The sequence below is a fragment of the Peromyscus leucopus genome, chromosome 17 (genome assembly GCF_004664715.2).
Source record: "Peromyscus leucopus breed LL Stock chromosome 17, UCI_PerLeu_2.1, whole genome shotgun sequence".
Classification (NCBI taxonomy): Eukaryota; Metazoa; Chordata; class Mammalia; order Rodentia; family Cricetidae; genus Peromyscus; species Peromyscus leucopus.
Genome location: NC_051077.1, coordinates 25787742 through 25810346, shown reverse-complemented (window position 1 = coordinate 25810346; position 22605 = coordinate 25787742). Strand labels below are relative to the sequence as shown.

Genomic DNA, 22605 nt, shown 5'->3' with positions numbered 1-22605 from the left:
TGGGGGTATGTTTTAGTTAGGGTGTCTATTGCTGGGAAGAGACACCATGACCACAATTCTGATAAAGGAAAAACATTTAATTGAGGTGGCTTGCAGTTTAGAGGTTTATTTCATTATCATCATGGCAGGTCATGGTGGCGTGCAGACAGACATGGTGCTAGAGAAGGAGCTGAGAGTCCTAAATCTTGATCCACAGACACCAGGAAGTGAACTGAACTAGGTGTAGCCTGAGCATAAGGACCTCAGAGCCTGCCCCACAGTGACACACTTGCCCCAACAAGGCCACACCTACTTCAACAAGGCCACTCCCTTTGAGGTTATGGGGGCCAATTACATTCAAACGACCTCAGGGTATGACAGACAATCTTCCTGGGTGATTAAACAGATTTCAATTAGTTGATACATATGTTTAGAATTTAGAATGGAGAGCCACCATAGAACTATCTGTACTTCTGGAGTTACACCTGAAGGACTCTAAGGCAGCCTTATCACAGAGACACCCAAGCATCCATGTTTACTGCTTCACTATTCACAGTAACTAGGTACAGAACAAGTCTAGATGACTGTCAGCAGATGTACAGCTTATATACACAATGAAACTTTGTCTGTAAAAATGAATGAAATGGTTATTTATAGAATAGATGGAACTAAGAAATCATGTTGATCTAAATAAGTCAGAAACACACATGCTTTCTTTCAGACACAGAATTCATCTGTCTTTTGTGTAGTATATATGTGTGTATACATGTAAATACATGTGTGCATGTGCACACCTTGAAAATAGAGGGACTGTGACGAAGAAGAGGACTAAAAGAAAAGGGATAAATGGGGAATAAAAGGGGTGACAGATAACAAAAAAATCACATTTTGTCTTGTGTGCTAGGTTAAGTATATATGTGTAGGTGTCTACACACATGCACACATACATGAGACATGAAAGTCGAGGGCAAATTTTGGGAGGAAAAGGGTGGGAAGATGGATAAAGGGTGGTGAGTGGTTAAATATAGATAAAATATAACTATATATGTGCACAACCACCATATTTTATGACATGAACTCACTCTTTTGTAAGCTAGGTAAAAATTAAAAAATTAGGATGGTATCTTGCATAGTGTAAGGGCTCTGTGTCAGTGAATGCCAACAATAATAGGATCATTGTTGTTCTCACTGAGTAAAAAGATCTCAGTGGAGAGACACAGACAGAAATTAAACACAGGGGCAGCTGAATGGGGAAGTGTTGGCCTGGAAGTGTGGATTTTGAGTGCATCAGTCACAGTGGAAACAGCAGACAAGCTATGTATGGTGAGTTCTGGTGAGGGAGGAAAACAAGATCAAGTTGAAGCCCTGGTGAAGACTAGCTTCGAAAGGTACCAAAGAATAGGACCCTAAGAAAGGAATAACCAGACAGCTAGGAGGAACTAGCTGAGTGCCTGCTATCCAGAGGACTGAAGAGTAGTGCTGAAGTCAACGTGGGCACTGGAGATCAAGTCTCCTAATGTGCCTGAAGACAGACTGGGACACATTGAAGTCTTCTTAATTGTTCATAGGAAAAATGGTCACTAAAGACTTCTCTGGCACAGCCACTGAGACAGAGGCGGTTTCTCTCACAGAGCTGACACCACAGGGATAGTGTGGCGAAAGCAGGATGAGACTGAAATCTTAACTGGTTTTTCTCACAGGGTTCTGCACCCAAAGCCGCCACCACCCCAGGAAGGAGCATTTCCAAGCCAGACTCCTGCAGCCTGAGGAAAACACCAGGTCTCAAAGCCAAAGTGGGGCCTGCTGTTTCCTGCCTGAGGAGGAGGAACGATAGTAGAACCCTGGGCTCCGACAGGGCCTTATCGCCTCAGAGGATCAGGCGTGTGTCCACCTCTGGTAAGAATAAAGTAACTCAACCACACTCCTTTATGCAATACTTTATGAATTATTTGCATGTAAAATTGGGCTTGGCAGAAAGCAGAAAGACCATCTGGTTTTTAGAACTAATGCATTATGTCACTAAAGCAGCTAGCTTTTTGTGGTCCAACAGCCTCTCGGGAAAGACTGGGAGTCTGGGCAGCACAAAGCTGCTTCGGGGAGTGGCTGATGGGGTAAACTCAGAGTGTGTGTCTGTAACTGTGCAGTCGGCTAGCTGTTAAAACATTGTGATAATCTTGGTTGCCGGTTTGACACACCTGGGAAGAAGGAACCTCAATTAGGGAATTGATTTCATCAGATTGGCTTGAGGGCATGTCTGTGGTGCTTTTCCTTGGTTGCTAATTGATGTAGGAAGAACCAGTACACTCTGGGCATACTGAGGCAGGTGGGCCTGGGATGGAAAAGAAAGGTACCTGAACACGAAACCTGGGAATAATAAACCAGTAAGCGGCATTCCCCCATGGATGGTCTCTTGACTTCCCCAGTGACTTAGAAGTTTAAGAGGAAATACCTTCCCTCCTCAAGTTGCTTGTGTGTTTATCACAGCTACAGGAAGCAAACAGGAACACATGAATTATTTTATTAATTTTTTTTTTTTTTTTAACAAACTGAGTATGGTGGTGCACCTGTATAATCCTGTTACTTGAAAAGCCAAGGCAGGAGGATTGCAAGTTCAAGCCCTGCCTGGGATGATTGTGTGCGTGCGTGCGTGCGTGCATGCATGCATGCGTGTGTGTACATACATCTCAAGACTTTGTCTCAAAAATAATTGGAGGGGCATGTCAGATGACTTGGAGTGCTGACTTCCAAGCTTGATAAACCTGAGTTTGATCTGAGGGTCGCACAGAGTAGATAAGAGAACCAACTCCCACAAGTTGTCCTCTGAACTCCACATGTACACGCTGGCTTGGGTGTTCTCTCTTTCTCTCACACACATTAAATAAATATAATAAAACTTTAATAAGTGGCTATGTGCTTAACATGCTAGTGTTTTTTTTTTTTAAAGATTTATTTATTATGCATACAAAGTTCTGCCTGCATGTACACCTGCAGGCCAGAAGAGGGCACGAGATGTCATTATGGATGGTTGTGAGTCACCACGTGGTTGCTGGGAATTGAACTCGGGACGTCAGAAAGAACAGCCAGTGTTCTTATCTTCTGAGCCATCTCTCCAGCCCGCTATAGGTTTTTTTGAAGGTTCACAAACACTCCCATCACATACGAAGAGATTTTTCCCCCTTGAATTTTCCCGAAAGATGTTACAGGGGTAGGAAAAGCAACTAAAATATTCTAATGTGAACTTTAGTTTACCTTGGCTTGGCTTTTAGAAGTTCTAGTTCTAGTCAGATTAGGCTGAAATTTGAGAGTACCAAGAGTGTCTGTTAAGGGCCTTACTAAACCTGGCAGCTGTACAGATCGCTCTGTGTTGTGAGCCGGAACAGCAAGTTCGAAATTCATCCGTTTCATAGACGAAAAGCCTGTTTAGTCACCCCCGTGGGCCGAGAGCAATCCGTAGGGGATGCCTTTTATTTCTGCAGGTACAGCCTTGAGCACATTAAAGACATGTCAGATGGATTCCTCATAAAAATAGTGACTACTATTGAATGTTTAAAAAAAAAAAATGTGCCTCTAAAGTGATGTGTCCCCACATGTGAGAATGCTTTACAGAGCCTATAAAACCAGCTGGGGTCTGGAGGACCTCTTTACTGCACCACAACTCAGCTTTTTCACGATTGATTTGCCCATGCTGCCTCAAAGCTGCGGTGTGAGAAGCCTTCGAGGCTTGAACATGTGCTGTTTAGATTCTTAGTGTCAAGGTCAGGAGTATGCAGGAGCAGACCCCGGAGGATGATGTGGGAGAAGAGGAATTTGCCACTCATTTCCATCTCCAGGGCATCTGAATGAACAGAGAAATGTGTCCTCGTCAAGTGTTCATCATTTAGGAGGAAGAGAAGCGAAACTAGAGTGTGGGGGTGCACTGGTCCTTGTTTTCTATATTCTCACCATTGGGGGTCTCCAGGGAGAGGAGGTCCACGTTAGGGTCCTTGCTGCTGCCGATGGGGCTCTTGTTCCTTGCCAGGGGCTGGAGCACTCCCTTCCTGCTTTGATGTTTGGAGCACTTGGGACTTGATGCTGCATAAAGCTGTGCTCACCCTGGCCTGTAGTTAGGTAGGGGCCCTGTGTTCTGGTTTCATTCTGGCACCACTGAGCTGCCAGGCCTGGCAAGCATTGCCCTTCCCTTGGCATGGACACTTGTCAAGTGTAAGGGTTTCAGAATCTTAGGCTCCAAGAGTTTTTGCAGTCCTATTTTTCTAGGCATGGTGTGGGACTTGTCTAGTTTTCTGAGAAATGGCTGCTACTGGCGTGATTATGGGAGCAGTGTGATGCTTGGATACTTACGCAGACATGCCTTTTAGAAGTCAGGTCCCCACCTGTTTAAACAGATGGAATTCTTTATGAAGGTGATCAGTTCCTTTCCCATGTGTTATGTATATTGTGTCTCAAGAGAAATGTGGACCTGTTAGTCTAAAGATTTATTTATTTATATTTTATGTGGGTGCTGGGAATTGAACCCAGGTGAGTTTGGTAACTTACTATGTATTTAAAATTTCAGTCAGTTAAAAAACTAAATTGTAGCTATTACATATACATAATATATGCAAATATATTATATATATAATATGTATATTTTATATATATATATATTTTTTTTTGAGACAAGGTTTTACTCTGTTTCCCTGGCTGATCTGGGACTTGCTGTGTATCCCAGGCTGTCCCTGAAGTTGCAGCAATTCTCCTGCCTCTGCCTTGAGTACTTAGGGTACAGGCATGTGCCACCATGCCCAGTTACTTGGCAGTTTTCTATATATGAATAGAAGAAAATGGAATGTAACTATAACCATTATGGTTTTGAATTTAAGTTTTATTTTTGTATGGTTAGAAGACTTCTGTGGGCTGAATGTTTATGTCATCCCAAATTTAAATATCGAAGCCCTAACTCTGCAGCTAAGGCCTGTGAGGAATCAAACAATTAGGCTAAGTCATAAAGATGAGACCCTAATCTTCCAAACCAACTTTAGAGGGAGAGGAAGAAATACCCGAGCTGTAGCCCAGCCTTGTGAGGGACCAGAGAAAGGGGCCATCTTGAGTCCGGGAAAAGATTCTTGCTAGGAGCAATTTACCCGAGACCTTGGTCTTGGGGACACCTCAGCCGCTAGAAATAAGAGAAAATAAATTCCTGTTGCTTGGGTCAGCCAGTCTGAGGTGTTTGTTCTGGCCAGCTGAGGTAAGACAGAAGACTAACTCAGTTGTGCCGTGTTATGTTTAAAAATTAGTAACTGGGACTCCTTGGGAGAGTCACCATAATAAATTGAAAGGTGTTTGTTGTGGAGGGTAGGAAATGTAACAGAGCTGAGCTAAAGGTAGAGCAGAGACTCCAGGAGCACGAACAGTGTGCCTTTAGATCACCGAGAGAGCCTTTGCCCTTTGCAGTACAATGGAGTGTTTGTGTGTTCGCAAACTGAGACCGAATGGATGCCACAGTCATCTCCCACACTTACTGTTGGGAAGGTGAGTGGCGGCAGTCTTCCAGTCAATGTGGGGTTTTCAATGGATCCTTTCAGAAAACCAAGCAGAAAGTCAGACCCAGAGTCAAAATAGCATTTAAAAAAAAAAAAAAGCTCTAGACTTGAGTATGAGAAAGAATACAGTTAAACTATGGGTGTACTTCCATTTTACTTGTCAAATGTAGAAACATATGTATGATGCCAGAGTGTAAAATGATACAAGTCAACCCAAGTACTCTCCTTCTGAGTGTGGCTTTTGTTGTTGTTGTTGTTGTTGTTGGTGGTGGTGGTGGTGGTGGTGGTGGTTGGTGGTGGTACTAGGATTGAACCCAGGAATGCCGGCTAGGCAAGTGCTCAACTGCTGGACTAGATCTCCAGCTCAGCTCCGTTTTGTTTTCTTTTGTTAATGAACTCAATTAAGTATGATTAGATAATGATGGAAATTTTCGTAACAAGCATTATAACGCTGATGATGATCAGCTCACTCAATTAAATGGATGCCAGTTTCTAGGCCTCTGAGTTAATCATTTCACCTGAATTTACTTAACCCTTACGGTGATTTTTTTCTGAGGCTTATTTCCAACTTGTAAACCAGGAACCTGACACTGCTGAATTAAGTGACATGCTGAGGTTCTGCAGCTGGGGAGGGCAGAGGTAGGACTCAAACCAGACAGGGGGACCCCCTGAGTTCGAGCTCTTAGTCTGGTCACTCTAAAGGAGCACCATTGGACCCTGGTTTTTAACAAATTAAAAGTTGTTTGCTTGTCCCCAGCTAAATGGTTTAAAAAAGACTGTGGCCTTTTTAGACCCTGGACTTACAGAGGTCGTCTCAACTTTCTGCAATGCGGATTCTCTGACAAGAGTATTGAAAACTGATGGCATGGAGGAGGAAGTGCCCAGCCAGGGGAGCTCACTGTGCTGTGCTCCGTTCTGACGATGTCTACAGGGATCTACTCACCAGTCCATCTTAGTAGTTTGGACTGACGTGGACCACTAAGGGTGTGCTGCTCCAGAGCAGCACTCAGAGTCCAGCCTGAAGCACCCTCTCTACCCTGACACGGTTACCTGAGCTAGGAAAGCCTGGTCCACCCTCCTGTCCCGGCCCAAAAGCCGCCCAAAGGGCTGCGAAGGGGTGAGGGAGGCCTTGAAGTGACTCAGGGCTGCATGCAAGGAGACAGCTTTTTAGTTTTACTCGAGAGAACGAGAAGTAGCATTTGGGGAGAGTCAGCTTTCATCTTTGTTTAGCTTCTTGTGGGTTAATGCATCGCTTTTGAGATGCATCCAGCACTTGTCATGTGTCTGTTACTGTGGATTTTTCTTCTTCCTCATTCGCCTGTACAGCTTCTGGGTTTGTATAAACATATTTTCTCATGTATTCAGCACTTTATGATCTTTAAAATTTTTATAGTATTTTCTGAGTGTGAGACAGGTAGTAAAAGTAGAAATTTTTCTAATTATTAAAAATTAGAAATTTAGTCGACGCCTTACCAGCTCACAGAGATAGTCTGTATGATTTGTAACTACGACACACTACGACACACACGTGTTAGGAGTGTGTCCCGGGACTTCTATTGCAGTAGTAATCGGAGCGTATGGGTTTTGGGGGTGTTATGATGTGGCAGGCACTATCCTAAGCATTCTTGTGTTTATGCTCACAGCTCCTGAGGGGTAGGTACAGTGATCGATCATCTCTAGTCTCCACAGGAGCATCTGAGGGTTTGCATGCTTGAGTCACCACCGAAATTACACAGCTGATAATGAGCGGAGACTGGGAATGGGCCACGAGGATCACCTACAAGAGTTGGTGGTTAGGCTTTGCTCTTTACACATGTTCATTAATGGACACGAGTGCATTAAGAGCTATAGAAACCGGATGACAACCCAATGAGTGCTTATCTGTGCTGGCATCTGTGCTCAGTGTTAGGGATAAAGAAGTGTGAAAGAAAACAGATCCCCAAAGCCAGGTGGATTGGAACACACCCATAATTCTGGCACTCAGAGGTTAGTGGCAGGAGGATTATTAATTCTAGGCCAGCCAGGGCTATTGTGTGAGACCCAGTCCCATTGGAGATGGAGTGGAAAGCACATGAGTATGAGGGTGATGGAGTTCCTAGGCAGTGCAGAGAACCAGAGAAGCTTGGGTGTAGGTCCTGGAGAACTTCGTTGACCACCATTTATAATGGAGGCTGGAGAATGGGTCGGAGAAGATGAAGCTAGAGCAGGTAGGGCTTGTAGGCACAGGGAAGGCACATGTCTTTTTTCCCTCCCCAGCATCATCAGTGAGTTTAGTCTTTCTTGACATTCTCTACAGCTCTCAGTAGTAATTCCAGAGAAGACTGCTTTATAGAGTGACTCACGAAATGTCACTATGCACTTGGCTTAGCCATTAAGGAGCACCTTAATGGGCAGTCCACTAGATTCTGAGACTACAAATATGATTGTCAGTATCCTTTAAGCATTGGGGGTGGGGACTGGAGAGGGGTGTCCAAGCAGAGCATTCTCAGCTGAATGTCTTGGCTGCTGGACTGTGCTATGCTGTGTGGTGATTTTCTTACATGCCTGTCTACTGCCAAACTGACATCCATAGGCCAGAGTCCAAGGAGGAGTTATTTTTATATTTCCAGCCCTCAGCACAACATACCTGTTATATAACAGGCATTTAAAGTGTCCTTTAGCTGGATTTGATCAGGGACTTAGACAAAGCACCGAGTCTCTATAGTACAGGGAGGAAACCAGCTCAACACAAAGGAAGACTGGAGAAGAATGGGTCATTTGAGCTAATCATTGTGTATGCCTAAGGGATCAGGAGACAAGGTTGATAGCATCATCAAGGCTTCTGGAAGGCTGTGGGATATATGGGAAATGATGTGGCCACGTTCTGGAGTAGAGCATGTGTTCAGATCACTGAGAGTTGAGCCTCTGTTTCAAGGGAGCTGCAGTCAGATGAATTCCATCTAGGTGCAAATTCCAAGGCTCCTGCATAGTTCAGGGAATAGAAAATGAAGCGTGTGTTTAAAATATTGTGGAATTCCTGATCTGTTTGCTTGGTGGAGAATGGTCTCCAGGGTATGTCAACAGCTTTCTTTGTTAGATGGTTGGATATATACAGGGAGAGGTCATAAGTCAAAATTGGGAAAAGAGAACAAGAAAAAGTTTTCAGGAGGTAAATGCCTACAAACCACTTCCAAAGATGGTTGCATGTTTCTGACTGGAGATGATACAAATGTGTTGAGGTTACTCCAACCTGTGGAAAAAGAGCCAAGGAGGATGAGAGCAAGGAGATAATTACAATAGCCAGGCAACGAGAGGATGGAGGTGGGACAGCATACAGATGGGTTTGTCTTTGAAATAAAGGGAACGATGTCTGTAGATGGGAGATGAGTGAGAATAAAGAGAGGTTAATAGAGTGAAAGTGAGGAATAGCATTGATCCATTTTCCAGCTCACCTTTGTGGGCAGAGATGACTCATCCTAAGAGTTTCCAGGGATTTTAATTGACTCATTTTGTTTGTAACCCTAGGAAAGGAAATAAACTAAGACAGTGATCAGTGTTGAAGTCTCAGTAAGCTTCTTGCTCAAAGGAGTTGTGCCCATGAACTTGGCTTCTAATGAGTCTGGACGCTGTCTTTGGTGGTAGTTCTGGTGCTGGGCTTGTCCCCGGGACCTTGTGTGTGCTCACCGAATGGCTTTTCTGTTGAGCCGCACCTCCACAGGCTCATCCTCCATTCCTTTCTGGATTCTCAGTCTAAGTGCCAGATGCTAAACAACTTTCTTGGTGGACATAGAAAGGTTCCATCTGGAAAGCTGGGGAAGGATGAACTCTCCTCCAGTAACTTGTTTTAGTACGTTCTCTCGGGTTCCCAGGCCTGTGACTAAGGAAGTTATTTTTGTTTAATCCCCATTCTTAAACAGCCGATACCTTGTGAAAGTACTCACAGAGACTGTGACACAGACTGACAGGTACTGACAGTACCACCGGCAACACCACGCTTCTGCGCAATTCAGGTCATCGTGAGAACCTTGCTTTGTGGATGTTCTTGTTGCTCTGTCAAATTACCCCTCTTGGGACTGGGATTGTCTGTGTTGTGACTCACCTGTGGCTTTGTCCTGCCTGTCAGCTAACCCTGGAATCTAAGCAAGCGGTGATGGTTACACTAAGAATAGTTTCTTCTACCCTCCTAGGAGAGAGAGAGCGCATTATTGTGGCTAAATCCTGAAGTCACATTTCACAGTATATAAAAGCATAGAGTGGAGCTGAAGCCCTGTGTTCTGGATGGTAACTGAGTTAACAGGTAGTCAGAGGTTTATATGGCATAATCCAAACCCAGAGGATGGTGGGTTGGACAGGTCACGATGCTTGATAGCCAAATAAGGGAGGTAACAGGTTCTCATTTTATATGTTGTTCTAACAGTAAAAAGGATAAATAGCAGCACTTCTAACAACTGTGGGAATTGAGTCGCTGCCTTGCATCCTTACTTAGATTAAAGGTCAGTCTTAATTGACATTGATGTTTGCTAATGTTTAAGACCCCCAGTAGGGTAAGTGTGATTTTTTTTTTTTTAACCTGTAATTGCAGCCCTTGCTTGGTGCAGGCAGGCAGATTGCCCTAAGTTTGAGCTACACAGACCCTGTCTCAAAAAAAACCAACCAACCAAACAAAACCCAGAAATAAAAAGGATACACATGGATGGAAAACTAGACAGAGGATAATTTAAAGGTTGAGGACCAGGATAAAGGTCAGGATGGAGAGGCTAGAAATAGAGGAAGGTGGATGGTCAGGACACAGTGGACTGGTGTTCTAGGAGTCCACTGGAGAAGTGAGGACACCTGGGACCAGATCTGTAATAAAGAACACGGGGGCAGCTTTAAAGCAAAGCCAACCAGTATAACTTGACTTCCCCAATGCTTTGAATTTTAATCAGTTTCTTCTCTTTCCATCATAGGTTATTTTAAAAGTGGGTGGCATTTTAATTGAAAAGCCAGGAGGGGAAAAAGAAACCCTCCTTTCTTCCTACTACCACTAATAACCTCTGGTGTCAGAATCTATGGTTATATTCCTCCTGTGCATATAGAGACAAATTGACAGGGCCAATATTTACTCATAGAATCCCATTCTGAACAATCAGCAGTCCGATCAGATTAGTTAATGGCACTTTTTGTCCACAAGGTACATGATATGCCTACTGTTTAAGGTTCCTTTTTTAAATTTATGTATCTGAGTACTCTATCTGCATATACACCTACAGGCCAGAAGAGGGCCTTGGATCCCATTATAGATGGTTGTGAGCCACCTTGTGGTTGACAGGAATTGAACTCAGGACCCCTGGAAGAGCAAGCAGCCAGTGTTCTTAACCTCTGAGCCATCTCTCCAGCCCCCTTTGAGGTTTTTAAATTTTGTTAGCAATCACGGTTTTCCGCCTGTGTAATTTGCAACCAGGCTGTGTAATTTGCAAACAATAGAAATTAATTTGGCATGCAGTCTAAAGGATGGGAAGTCTGGGAATATGGTGCTAGTTTCATCTCATGCACACAGGGCAAGGGGGTATGAGAGGATAAACATGCAAGAGAGGATCAAACTCACCTTATAACAAACCTGCTCTCCCAGGAACCAAGTACTTGGCAAACAGCATTGTGCCGTTCTTGAGTCCAGAACTGTCACAGCCTCATATTCTTAAGAGGCCCTTCCTTCCCACACTGCTGCAGTGGTGATTAAGTTTTCAACACATGTGTTCTTGTGGGCTTGTTTAAGACATAATGGCTGTGTTTACTTCTTTAGCTGTTTATGACCATTGAGGGTGGTTTCCAGATCTCCCCCACCATGCTATAATAAACGGCTCTACACGGAAAACTTTGCACAGGCGTATATAAGCTGGTCAGACTTTTCTTGACACATTCCTCTAGGTGCACTCAAAGGGTGTGGCCATTTTTTAATGCTCTGGGTACCTTTTATTGAGTTGTCATTCAGAGACACTAGGCAAGTCCCTGCACCATCTCTGACGGCTGAAGAATGTTTTCCAAAGCGCTTGCCAGCGTTTTGTTATTTATTTCTGAAGCTCTTTCCTGAGATTCATGTTTAGGAAGGGGTGAAATGGTATTTTAATTGGCCTGTAACTTGGAACTCAAATATTTATTGACTGCAGGTAGATTCACTTACCATGTGCTGGAGAATGACAGTGAATACAAGATCAAAACAGGCCCCGGAAGTTTCTGTCATGCTGTACAAAATGGGCTCTCTGTGATTAAAGGATAGAGTGTGTTTGGTACTGATAATCTGAGAGGATAGAAAAACTGCTAAAAGAGAGGAGGGGGATATGAAGCTCGTGTGTGTGTGTGTGTGTGTGTGTGTGTGTGTGTGTGTGTGTGTGTGTGCGCGCGCGCGCGCGCGCGCGTTGGGGGGGGTGCACGTGTGAGTGATATTTTAATATCGTAGGAGGGGGCTGTGAGTGAAGGACTGAAAGAGCCAACCAAGCCTCTGATTAGCAGATGAAACCTGGGTGAACAGCAGGAGGCACTTGAGGCCTGTGTTCCAGGAACTGAAGGCACAGGTGGGGACACAGGAAATGAGAAGGTTGGGGAACGCAGAGCTAAGTTATGTGTCGTCTTAAAAGTTCTAAGGACTTGGGTTTGAGCTTCAGTGACTCAAACCTTTATAATCTCACCGTGTTGAGAATAGACTGAGCGCAAGCGAGTGTAGGAACCGGGGAGGAGGTGGTATTGCTGTAACTGCAGCAGCAGATGTTTTTTAGGACCAGGATGGTGGCAGCTTCTGGAGGTGTGCCAATGCATGGATATTAGAAGGAAAGCTGATGGCGTTGAATGAGGGATGAGGAACAGAGAGATGGTGTCTTTCCATGGAGGTAGAAGGGATGAGGAAGACAACAGAATGGAGATCAGGAACTCGGTTATAGAGATACTAAGTTGAGGCAAATAGGAGAGATAAAACAGGTATGGAGTGGCAACTCTAAATGGGTGGTCTAAAAGGCTTTGGTTTAGGGATACAAATTTGGGATTCAGCAACCTGAAGATAGCGTATGTGAAGGGCACCAAACGGGATGAGGATACAGAGTGTGGGAAGTGACTAGGTCAGGGGCGCCTGTCTGGTGCTTTGAAGCTGAGAGGAGTAGAGGGATGAGGGGACATCATGAAGAGGGTCAAGAAGGGACAGCTAGGGGTGGAGGAGGGATGTCAGTCAAGACTGAATCAGTTGCCCCCATCAAACACGACTGACAAGGTCACGGGGCAGGTAAGAGCAGTTTGAAGCAGGTAACAATTGGCTAAAAACACAGGGTTGTGTGTCTATTTAACAGGAAGCCTGGAGGAAGGCCATTTCCATGTTTGGTGATGAAAATGTCGCCTCTTGCTTGCCTGTCCTTCCACCCCTGCTGCTCAGCATTAGTGACAAAAATCAGTTAAAACATGGTCGCCAAAAGTTCCACCTACCGCACACTCTTGCTACTGTTCTCAAAGACTGGAAGCCAAGGGCGGTGTCCCAGGTTAGCAGCTTTATTTTCACATGCCTGTCTGTGTTTATCGGGGAGGAAGCATCCTTCTTGACAGCGCTCTTCTTCTCAGACCTCCGTGGCCCCAACCAGAGATGAGGATCACTCCTTACATCACAAGAGGTCAGGAAAGCCAGCATTCAGCTTTACCTTTTTCTTCTCTGTGGGAGCACTGAGGATAGAGAGTAAAAGAGGCAGTTGGGGAGCCAGGAAAGGTATTCGAGATGGGGGTACAACCTGACAATGTTGGGTTTGTTGACTTTACTTGCCCATTAGCGCTTTTGCTTATTTGTATTTGGAGCAAATGATTTGGGCTGAGTTGGTGCTGCCATTTGTCCTGTTATATTCATCACTGTTAACTTTTATACACAGTGATTTTTTTTAAAAAAGGTTTTACATTGTCAAAAGTTTCTCATTTCTGTATATAACGAGACCTTCACCTTACACAGGAAATGACATATTCAGTTATCATTTTTATAGTTTCATTTAAAATACTTGGCTTTTTTAAAAAAAAGTATTGGTGACCAGACAGAGCAAGAAGCTAATATTTGTGTGACACTCTTTGCCAGCTACAGTTCTATGTGATTTGTTTCCCACTAGAATTTATGAGGTAATAGAACTGTAGTCACCTTTTAGCCCCCTTGAGACAAGGTCTCCCTGTGTAATCCTGGCTATCCTGGAACTTGGTTGTGTAGACCAGGCTGGCCTTGAATTTAGAGCTCTGCCTGCCTCCATCTCCCCAGTGCTGGGATTAAAGGTGTGAGCTACCATGCTTAGCTGTAATCACCCCTTTACACAGAGGAAGTAGAAGCCCAGAGAGGCTTAATAACCTGTCCCCAGCTGCTGCATGGTGGAGCTGGCCTTGAACTAAGCTGGCAGCCGCTAGATTGAGTCTTCTTACCTTACACCATAGTACTGACCAATTTTTAATGTATAGTTTTTGGATAGAAATTCCCTCCTTTATCCTATCCTGAATTTTTGTTCTAAGAGTTGTATGCAAGTTTACTAACCTGTCTATACAGCTATGTGATAGCTAAGATAGGAAGCTTTGTTTCTAACCTTTAACAATCATACCTAAGATGCCTTACATAGATAGAATTTGCCATTTTCATTCACCATTATTGCCGGCACAGGTTTGGTAGCGTTAAGCACATTCGCATTGTTTTGATAGCCATCATTCCTGTTTCTTAAACATTTATCTACTACCCTAATTAATGTATTAAAAATTTAAACCTTAATTCCTAAGTCTCTTCTCCCAGCCCTTGGCAATCATCCTGATTCTGTCTCTCTGAATTTCCATGCTCTGTTGAAGCTCATAGAAGACCAATCATGCAAGCGTTTCCTTTGTGATCGACCTAATGTGACTTAGCATCGTGTCTTCAGTTTAATTCATGTTGTGGCGGTGTCAACACTTCCTTCCTTTCTAAGGCTGAATAATAACCCCTCATGTGTCTGTCTATACAATACTCTATCTGCCTGTGAACGCTCAGGTGGCTTCCACGTTTGGGTTACTGTGACTATTGTTGCTGCTAACATGGGTGTTTACATCTCTTAAATTCCCTGCTTTCACCTCTTGGGTGTACACCTAGACATGGGATTACTGGGTGATGTGGCAAATAGATTTAATTGTTTGAGGAACTCTCTTGCTATTTTACACAGTGATTATATTAGTTTGCATTCACAATGGTAATGCTCAAGGTTCTAATAACTCCGCCTGATCACCAGTGTTGGCTTGTCTTACACTGGTCATCTTGGTGGGTGTGAGGGGGTAGCTCATTGTTTGGATTTGTATTTCCCCAATGGCAAGGGATGATGAGCAGCTTTCGTCTTGACATGTTGACCGTTTGTGCATCTTCTTTGGAGACGTTACTCTCTAAGTCCTTTGCCCATTTTCAAATTTAATTGCTTGGACGTTTTGTAGTTGAGCTGTGGCTTTTTCATTGTTTCTCTTCTAGAACTTTTAAGTTATCTGGATCTTAATTATTAAAAAGTTTTAAAGAATTTTCTGAATGTCACCTTTAAAATAGATCATATGGGTTAAGTTTAACATAGCATTAAACTATAAGGATAATTCAGGGAAATGTTAACATAGATTCACATTCATACTATCTTTTTAATGAATTTTCCAGGAGGGACAGGGTATATGTGTATGTTTGTCCACGTGTGCATCTTTTTTCTTGCTAAAAGACCATTTTAAAAATTGTTTTTCCTGACATACACAGAAGCTGCTGTTTAGTGTATATTTTATAAGCAGCCTGTTGATTTTATTTGCAGAATATTTAACACACTACAGTACTATCCAGTGAAGTTAATTTGTTAGATATACCTTATTAGTGAAAGCATTTGGCCCATTAGAGTTAATTGCAAGTGAATATGCTAGCCACTGTTTTGAGAATATATAATTTATTTCTACTATGACTTAGTATTTGTTATTGCTTTGGGTTTTACTTTTTCTGATTCCTAGTTACTATAGATAATTACTACCAAGGTCTTTTTATGTAGTTGCATGTAAAGAGCTGAAATTATAACCATCGCTATAAAGAGGTTATCTTTTGTGTTTGAAGTCTGCATTAATTTAGCCCTTTATCTTCCTGAGTGTCCCTGCCAATTGCCTGCCTTATTAATGTTTATATGTTACCAAGTGACTGCAATCATCGATTCCTGCTCTAGTGAAAATTCCCATACCTTTGCTCTGGCTGGTGTGCCAGCCTCCTAATTGATGCCCTATATTTCTACTCTCACTTTGGACAGTTCTGCCCCTCACCACGTGATGAAATTCTGATCCAAACACTGTGACCCTTCCATGCTCCTCCTCTCATCTTCCCACTATGTTCACTACCAAAGGTTTGAAGTGTAGTGTGGTCTCTCTCCCGACTGTAAAATACCCACCTCTCCAACCTCACTGTCTTTTTCTTTACCCATGTCACTTGTGTTCCCACTAAGACTGGGCACTGCCTGGCACTGTGTGTTATATCTTGAAGCTCGGTGACTTTTCTAGTTTATGCTTTCCTTTGTAAATGTTTGCTTTCTGGAGTAAGGTGTCAGATGTTTCTCGTGCACACACTTGTGCTATGTGATTCCATGCAGTTGCCTTCCCAGCTAAGCAAGTAAATACTGTGTAATATAAGCACCCAAGTGAATCCGTTGCCCAGATCAATCAATCAATCAATCTCTCTCTCTCTCTCTCTCTCTCTCTCTCTCTCTCTCTCTCTCTCTCTCTCTCTCTCTCGTGTGTGTGTGTGTGTGTGTGTGTGTGTGTGTGTGTGTATGTGTCTGACTGAATCTCATCTACAAAATCGTGCACTTTATCAAATATGAACTGAGACTCATGCTTTTCAATGCTGAATGGTCTCTCAAAGATATGTTAAATCTGTTTGTTCATGTCTGGTTGGTAGTTCAGTGATGGGAAATTACCTTGACTGGTAGATGTTTTCATCTCTGGAAATTGCTATCATTCTTTTGAAGGTATTTCTCTTCCAGTGTGGCCTCACCTACCTTTCCCAGGCGTTTTCTTAGAGTAGGCTGGATCAGTGCTGGGAGACTGACAATGTCCCTGTGAAGGCCTTAGGGCTTTCTCTTGCTGAATAAAATATTTAATAGAAGTAGCAGGACAAAGGAGGACCATTCAGGAGTTCAGTCTTTGGCTTTCATTTCCTGCCCTAGGAAATGTATCCATTATGAAATCATGAATTTTCCAGCAGTAAAGTGGCTGTCTTCATAATCACCATATAAAAGCTATGAATGAAGGCATTGACTTAGTTTGTTTCTTTAGCAAAATAAAAAGGATTCATGACCAGCTGTTTGCAGATGGACTCGAGTAAAATAGTTACTAGAATCTACCTTGTCCATCCAGTTTAACCTTCCTTGGTTTCTGGATCTATTTTGTATTGGGTGTCATATGTTTGAATGTGGCCCCATTGACTTCAGTATTTACTTTTTATTTTCTGTACTCACCATCCAAAGAAAATTCATACAAATGTTTAAACATTATGATGAATGAAGGGAAACTTTCTTATACTTGGCTTTCTCTTTTCCAATACATTCCATCTTGCTAAATACCCTGAGATAGACCCACAAGGCTGCATTATATTTTTCTACAGTCATTTCTTCCACACTCCTGAACTCCAAGAGTTAATATTGTGACAATGGCCATATTATTAAAATTAATCTACATGTTTATTGTAATACCCACCAAAATTCCAATGCCAAGTTTCACAGGTTAAGAATTAAACAGTCCTGATTCATATGGAACTAAAAAGACCACGAACAGCCAAAGCAATTCAAAGGAGTATGGAACGTGACTTGCTGGAGGTATGGCACTACCCAACCTCAAATTGTACTACAGAGATAGTGACAGAAGACAACCTGGCTTAGAAACATACACTTAGAACAAGGGAGTAGAATAAGGGTCTGTAAATAAACCAAGAGGGGGTAACCTGATTGTTGACAAAGGAGGCAAAAAACCATGCTGTGGAAAAAAAGCCATTTCAGCAAATCGTGCCAACATACTTAGGATAGCTACCTGCAGAAGAATGACATTCGATTCCTACCTTTCAGCCTGCACTGAAAACAACTCAAAGTAGATCAAAGACCTTAATTTAAAACCTGAAGCTGTAAGAGGGAAACAGCAAATAGTCCCGAAGACATAGGGCAGGCAACACATTTCTGAACAGAACTTGGTAACGGGAACTAGCCCCAAGTATCAGCAAATGGGATTTCTTGAAATTAGAAAGTTTGTGAATGGAAAAAAAAAGCCACATCTGGACAAACAGCTCATAAAATGGGAGAAAGTCTTTACCAGCTTTACTCTAGACAGGCAGCTTATATCCCAAAATGGCAAGAGTTAATCACTGAGGAAATTGCCAATCAATAAAATAGTTTGGTGGAATGGACATGTCACAATAGAACACACACAGAAGACTAATAACTGTGATTTTAATATTCCTGGTCATCAGCGAAATGTAAATTAAAATTACTTTTAGATACAACCTTCCCCATCAGAATGGCTGTCTTAACGAAATCTGACAAACATGTTGAGGAAGACAAGTATGGAAGAGAAGAGAAGCCCTTATTCATTTCTGGTGGGAATACAGATCAATACATTTTTTGGTAATCAGTCTGTAAGCCCCCTCCCCCCCAAAAAAAACCAGAACTACCCTCTGACCCAGCTCTTCCACTCCTGGGCATACACTTGGAGAAGTCCATACCCTATCACAGAGATACTTGATGTCCATGTTTCAGTGCCGCTCTATTCATGACAGGAGGGAAAATGAACCAACCCTTATATGTCTATCAACAGGTACATGGATAATGAAAATGTGGTACATATACAAAGTAGAATATTGTTCAGCTGTAAAGAAAAGTGAAAAAACGGAATTCCAGGAAAATGGATGAAGTTGCAAGATGTATTGAGGTCACCCAACCTCAGAAAGAAATGAATGACATGTTCTTCCTCATATGCAAATCCTGGTCTATATATGTGTATATATGTATGTTTACATGTATATATGTAAACAGCTTAGGTGTGTATATAGTGTAACATTTAGAAGGGAGACCAAGGGAGGCCTATTAGGTGATGAAAAAAAACACAACACAGGCAAAAAAGCTCATGAGTCATCAGAGAACACAAAGCTATTTTTTTCCAGCTTCATTTTCCATGATGGATATGTCTATAAAAGTGTAATTGATAATGAAGGTCTTAAGCCCTAAGTGGAGTGCCATTGATTGAGAATGGTTGTTCCGACTGTATAGAGGTTCACTGGGATGTATAGAGTTCGGGACTGGGCAAGTGTTTGTTTGAATGGTTACCTTAAACCAGCTGTGTGCTATTTTTGTGAGCTAATTAGAATAAAGTGATTTTGATATAGAATTTAAAAAGTTTGGTCCTTAGAAGGTACATCTCCCATTTAGTGTCACCAAGTACCTTTCTGTAGTGCCCATGAGGAATATGTTTCTTTATATGAGATTTAGGTGTATAACCACCCTAGGCTTTCTTCCTTTAGCACCACATCGAGACACTGGGTGTTGGTGAAACAATGCCTGCTAGGCACCCACTATTTCTGTGTGGGTGCTTTCTTTCTCCTAGTAGCTGAGGCTCAGATTCGAACTTCCCTACCTCTGATGCTGGTTCATTCTTTGTCCTTTAACTGGGAGCTGCGGTACAGCAGAGGGATGATGGTCGGACAGCAGACTCACTCCCTGTGACCTGTTTCCCTGGGTTACAGCAGAGGGATGATGGTTGGGCAGCAGATTCACTACCTGTGACCTGTTTCCCTGGGTTACAGCAGAGGGATGATGGTCGGGCGGCAGACTCACTCCCTGTGACCTGTTTTCCCCTGGTACAGCAGAGGGATGATGGTCGGGCAGCGGACTCACTGCACCGGTTAGACACGTGGCCCAAGCAAGCTGTTCGCTTATCTAAGTTGCTTTTATAAAGTGACAACATAACAATAATACCTTGCTAGGATTAGCCCCATTATTAAAAGTGTGACTCGGGGAGGCTGGAGAGAGAGAGTACAGTATTTGCCATGCAAGCCCGAGACCCTATGTTTAATCCTTAGCATCTACATGAAGAAGCCAGACTGGGGAAGCAGAGATGTCCAATAACCCCTGGGGTTCACTAACAACCAGTCTAGCCTCACAGACAAACTCTAGGTCAGTGAGAGAGACCCTGTCTCAAAAATCATGGTAAATAGACCCGAGGAATGACATTCATGTTGGCCTTTAGCCTCCATGTGCATGCATACTTGTGTACACATACTTCTTGCTCACATGAACACACACATTCTTGGAAGCCAGGTGTAGAGGCACATGTCTGTTGTCCAAGTGCCCTGAAGGCTGAAGCAGGAGGGTTACTTGAGCCCAGGAAGCTGGGCAACATAGTAAGACTGCCTTTCTAAATTAAATTAAACTTTTGGTGAAGTTGGTAAGAGGCAACTGGATGGACCTATCGACGGTTCCATTAGAACCTTCCTAAAATGACCTAAGCCAGGTCAGGGGATTGGTGCCTGAGAACAGGTGGAATGTGCTTATGGGCAGGCTGCAGATTAGAGTGAGGTTGGTGTAGGTCTTCTGAGGCAAGCTGGGAAAGGTCTCAAATCAGCGATGCTTTCAGAGGCAGTGCTGGGAAAGATGTCTTTCCAAGGAATCCTTGTATCTTCAGAGCTCACTAGGTGTTGACTACACTGTAGCTGTGGCCCAGAAAATTTGATCTTGTTTACCCAACCCTGAGCATTCTTTCTGGAGATGACTCTGTCAGGATTATTATTTTTTTTTTTGGACAGGGCAGCAATTTGGTAAATTTGTATTCTAAAGATATTTTTTTTTCCATTCCTCTGAAAGCTATTGGCATAAAAAATGAATAGCTAAATGGGTATTTGAATGTGTAACATGTGCTGTGCTAGTAAGAATTTTTATTTAATTAATAGACTTAAGAATCAAATTGCCTGGTAAAAAAGGTGACTCAGTGTCTCAGTGTAGATGGTGAGAAAATGTATTAACAAAATTAGCCATTTATACCTGGCATGGAAAGAAAATTGATTCAGCAAACATCTGTTGCAGCTCACTCTGATCGATTCTCCTTGCTTCATAAAGTTCGAGGGACAGAGTTGAGTTAGGAAAGCTTCTGTTCTCAGGGACCTTAGACTAGTCTAGAATATGCTCACGAAGCAAGTATGAGGCATGAGTATATGCCATAACAGCGGGGGCTGGACACTGGTGGAGAAGCCATGATGCTCACTCAACAAGGCAGCTTGGATTTAATGACATTTTAAAGGCACTGGGCATTGAACCCAGGACCTCACACATGCTAGGCAGGTTGCTGGGGAATATACTATTCTGGTATCACCGCTTTCTATGTCATTGGTAAATACGATACTATTGATGCTCTTTAGGTCTGTAATGCTACCAGCATGGATAGTATATGGCGAGACTTTGGAGATAGGACATATGGAGAAAACATGATTGCAGTGTTTGGAAGACTGCATGATGAAAGGGAAATAAAGATTAGCATGAAGAAGCCAGAGAGTGTCCAAGTTGAAACCCAATAAGGAATTCGGTGTGAGTAGGGTTAGGATTCAGGAGGGTGGGGCAGAGCTTGAGAATTTGAAGTCTGTTCTCATGTAAGTCCTTGCCTAGAGAATAAAGTACATAAAATGCACTTTCCAAGAGAGCGAGAATGTGTTTGAACCGTCCTGACCAAAGAGTAGGGAAGTGCACGTTCAGGCAGTGTGACCATCCCATAGTATTCCTAAGACCTCAGAGGATAAGAAGCATTTACATACCTTCGGTAGCTGGAAGTATTTTTCCAGCAGCACTGTTAGGAACTTGAGTCGAAAACACTTCTCACATCAAGTTTGGCAAATAAACTAGAGAGAAGCACAGCGCCACCTGCTGTTCAGCTTTAAGCATTTTTATTTAATGGCTAATTTCTTCAACTGCCTTTTTGTTTCTGTTTTGAGTGCTTTTAAATGTTCATTTATTCCTTTTTAAAAAATATGGCTTCCTCATGTGTGTGTGGATCAACTTGCTTATTTTAATGTTAAAATGAGGGATATCACGTCAGTTTGTTTCTGCTTTGATCACAATTTTACCAAAAGCTTTCTTCTTCTTAAACGATTCCTCTGCTCTGTCTTCGCTTGAGAGAAGATGTGTGAGTTAATTACTTCAGGTCAGAGGGTTTCAGCCACATTTCTCGTATCCTAATTGCTTCATCTTCTGCTCCTGAATTATTCAAAACAAGTAAGTATGTGCAAAGCTTTCATCTCTCGTCTGAAGCATTGTGGTGGCGGGCACTCATTTTGCATTCTGACCAAGTAGTCTGCCTCGAAGTTTGAGTGTACAAGCCCCAAGCACCAGCTTCCACATGGATAGCAGTAGAAAACCATTTTGTTATTTTAAATCTCAAGGAAAACCTTCGTACTTGAAAGCCGTACAAGCTTCTTGGGGGAATTCGTCTAGACTACTTCCTATAACCAAAGCATCTTTGATGTGCAGGGCAGGAAGCGCCCGGTCAGTGGCCAGCACCCACAACGATCTGAGCGCCCGCAGCCATAGCTGTAAGTCAGACTAATGTCACACTTGGTGGGTTGTTGAGACTGTAGTCCCAGGCAAAGCTAAGAGTCTACAAATAATTCATTTTGTTTCTGTATCTTAGTGGGAATTTTGCACATTTTTGGTTCTTTGCAGCTGCTCAGAAAGCCTGGCAGGAATACAAGTTCTTAGGAACAGATTTTTTTGGATGACCGTCCAGGAGACCCTGAACTGGTTACATGTTCGCAGGAATACAAGTTCTTAGGAACAGATTTCTTTGGATGACCGTCCAGGAGACCCTGAACTGGTTACATGTTCGCAGCACCTGTTGTATAAAGGAGCTTGAAGTATGTTATTTGAGTTGGTGTGATTGTGTGGGGCCGTTTGCAAAAGAATAGTAGCCCGGGCTCTTGTGAGCCAACTGGAAAGCGGAAAAACCTTCACTGCAGTTTTGTTTGGTTTCTGAAAGACTACTTTGTAATCTTTACTTTAGATGCCAGTTCCAAGGGAGGTATAGATTATGTACCTTTAAGCTTAATCGTAAATTATTTAAACTCAGGAGAATACTGTGACAGTTTCTGTAAATTCTGTTT

At 42.8% G+C, this 22605-nt stretch overlaps 1 protein-coding gene across 4 annotated transcripts in view; it reads left to right on the top strand.

The window, feature by feature from the left end:
• The window catches only part of Mtus1 (microtubule associated scaffold protein 1), a 146371-nt gene that overhangs the window by 55907 nt on the left and 67859 nt on the right, over positions 1–22605 (top strand). For 2 of the 4 annotated variants that reach the window (XM_037211691.1, XM_028872346.2), the window contains exon 3: positions 1680–1875. In XM_037211691.1, coding sequence (XP_037067586.1) covers positions 1680–1875 — 196 coding nt within the window. Of the gene's footprint in view, positions 1–1679; positions 1876–13062; positions 13106–21888; positions 22039–22605 lie in introns of those variants that run through there. The other 2 variants (XM_028872352.2, XM_037211692.1) reach the window with 2 other exon arrangements.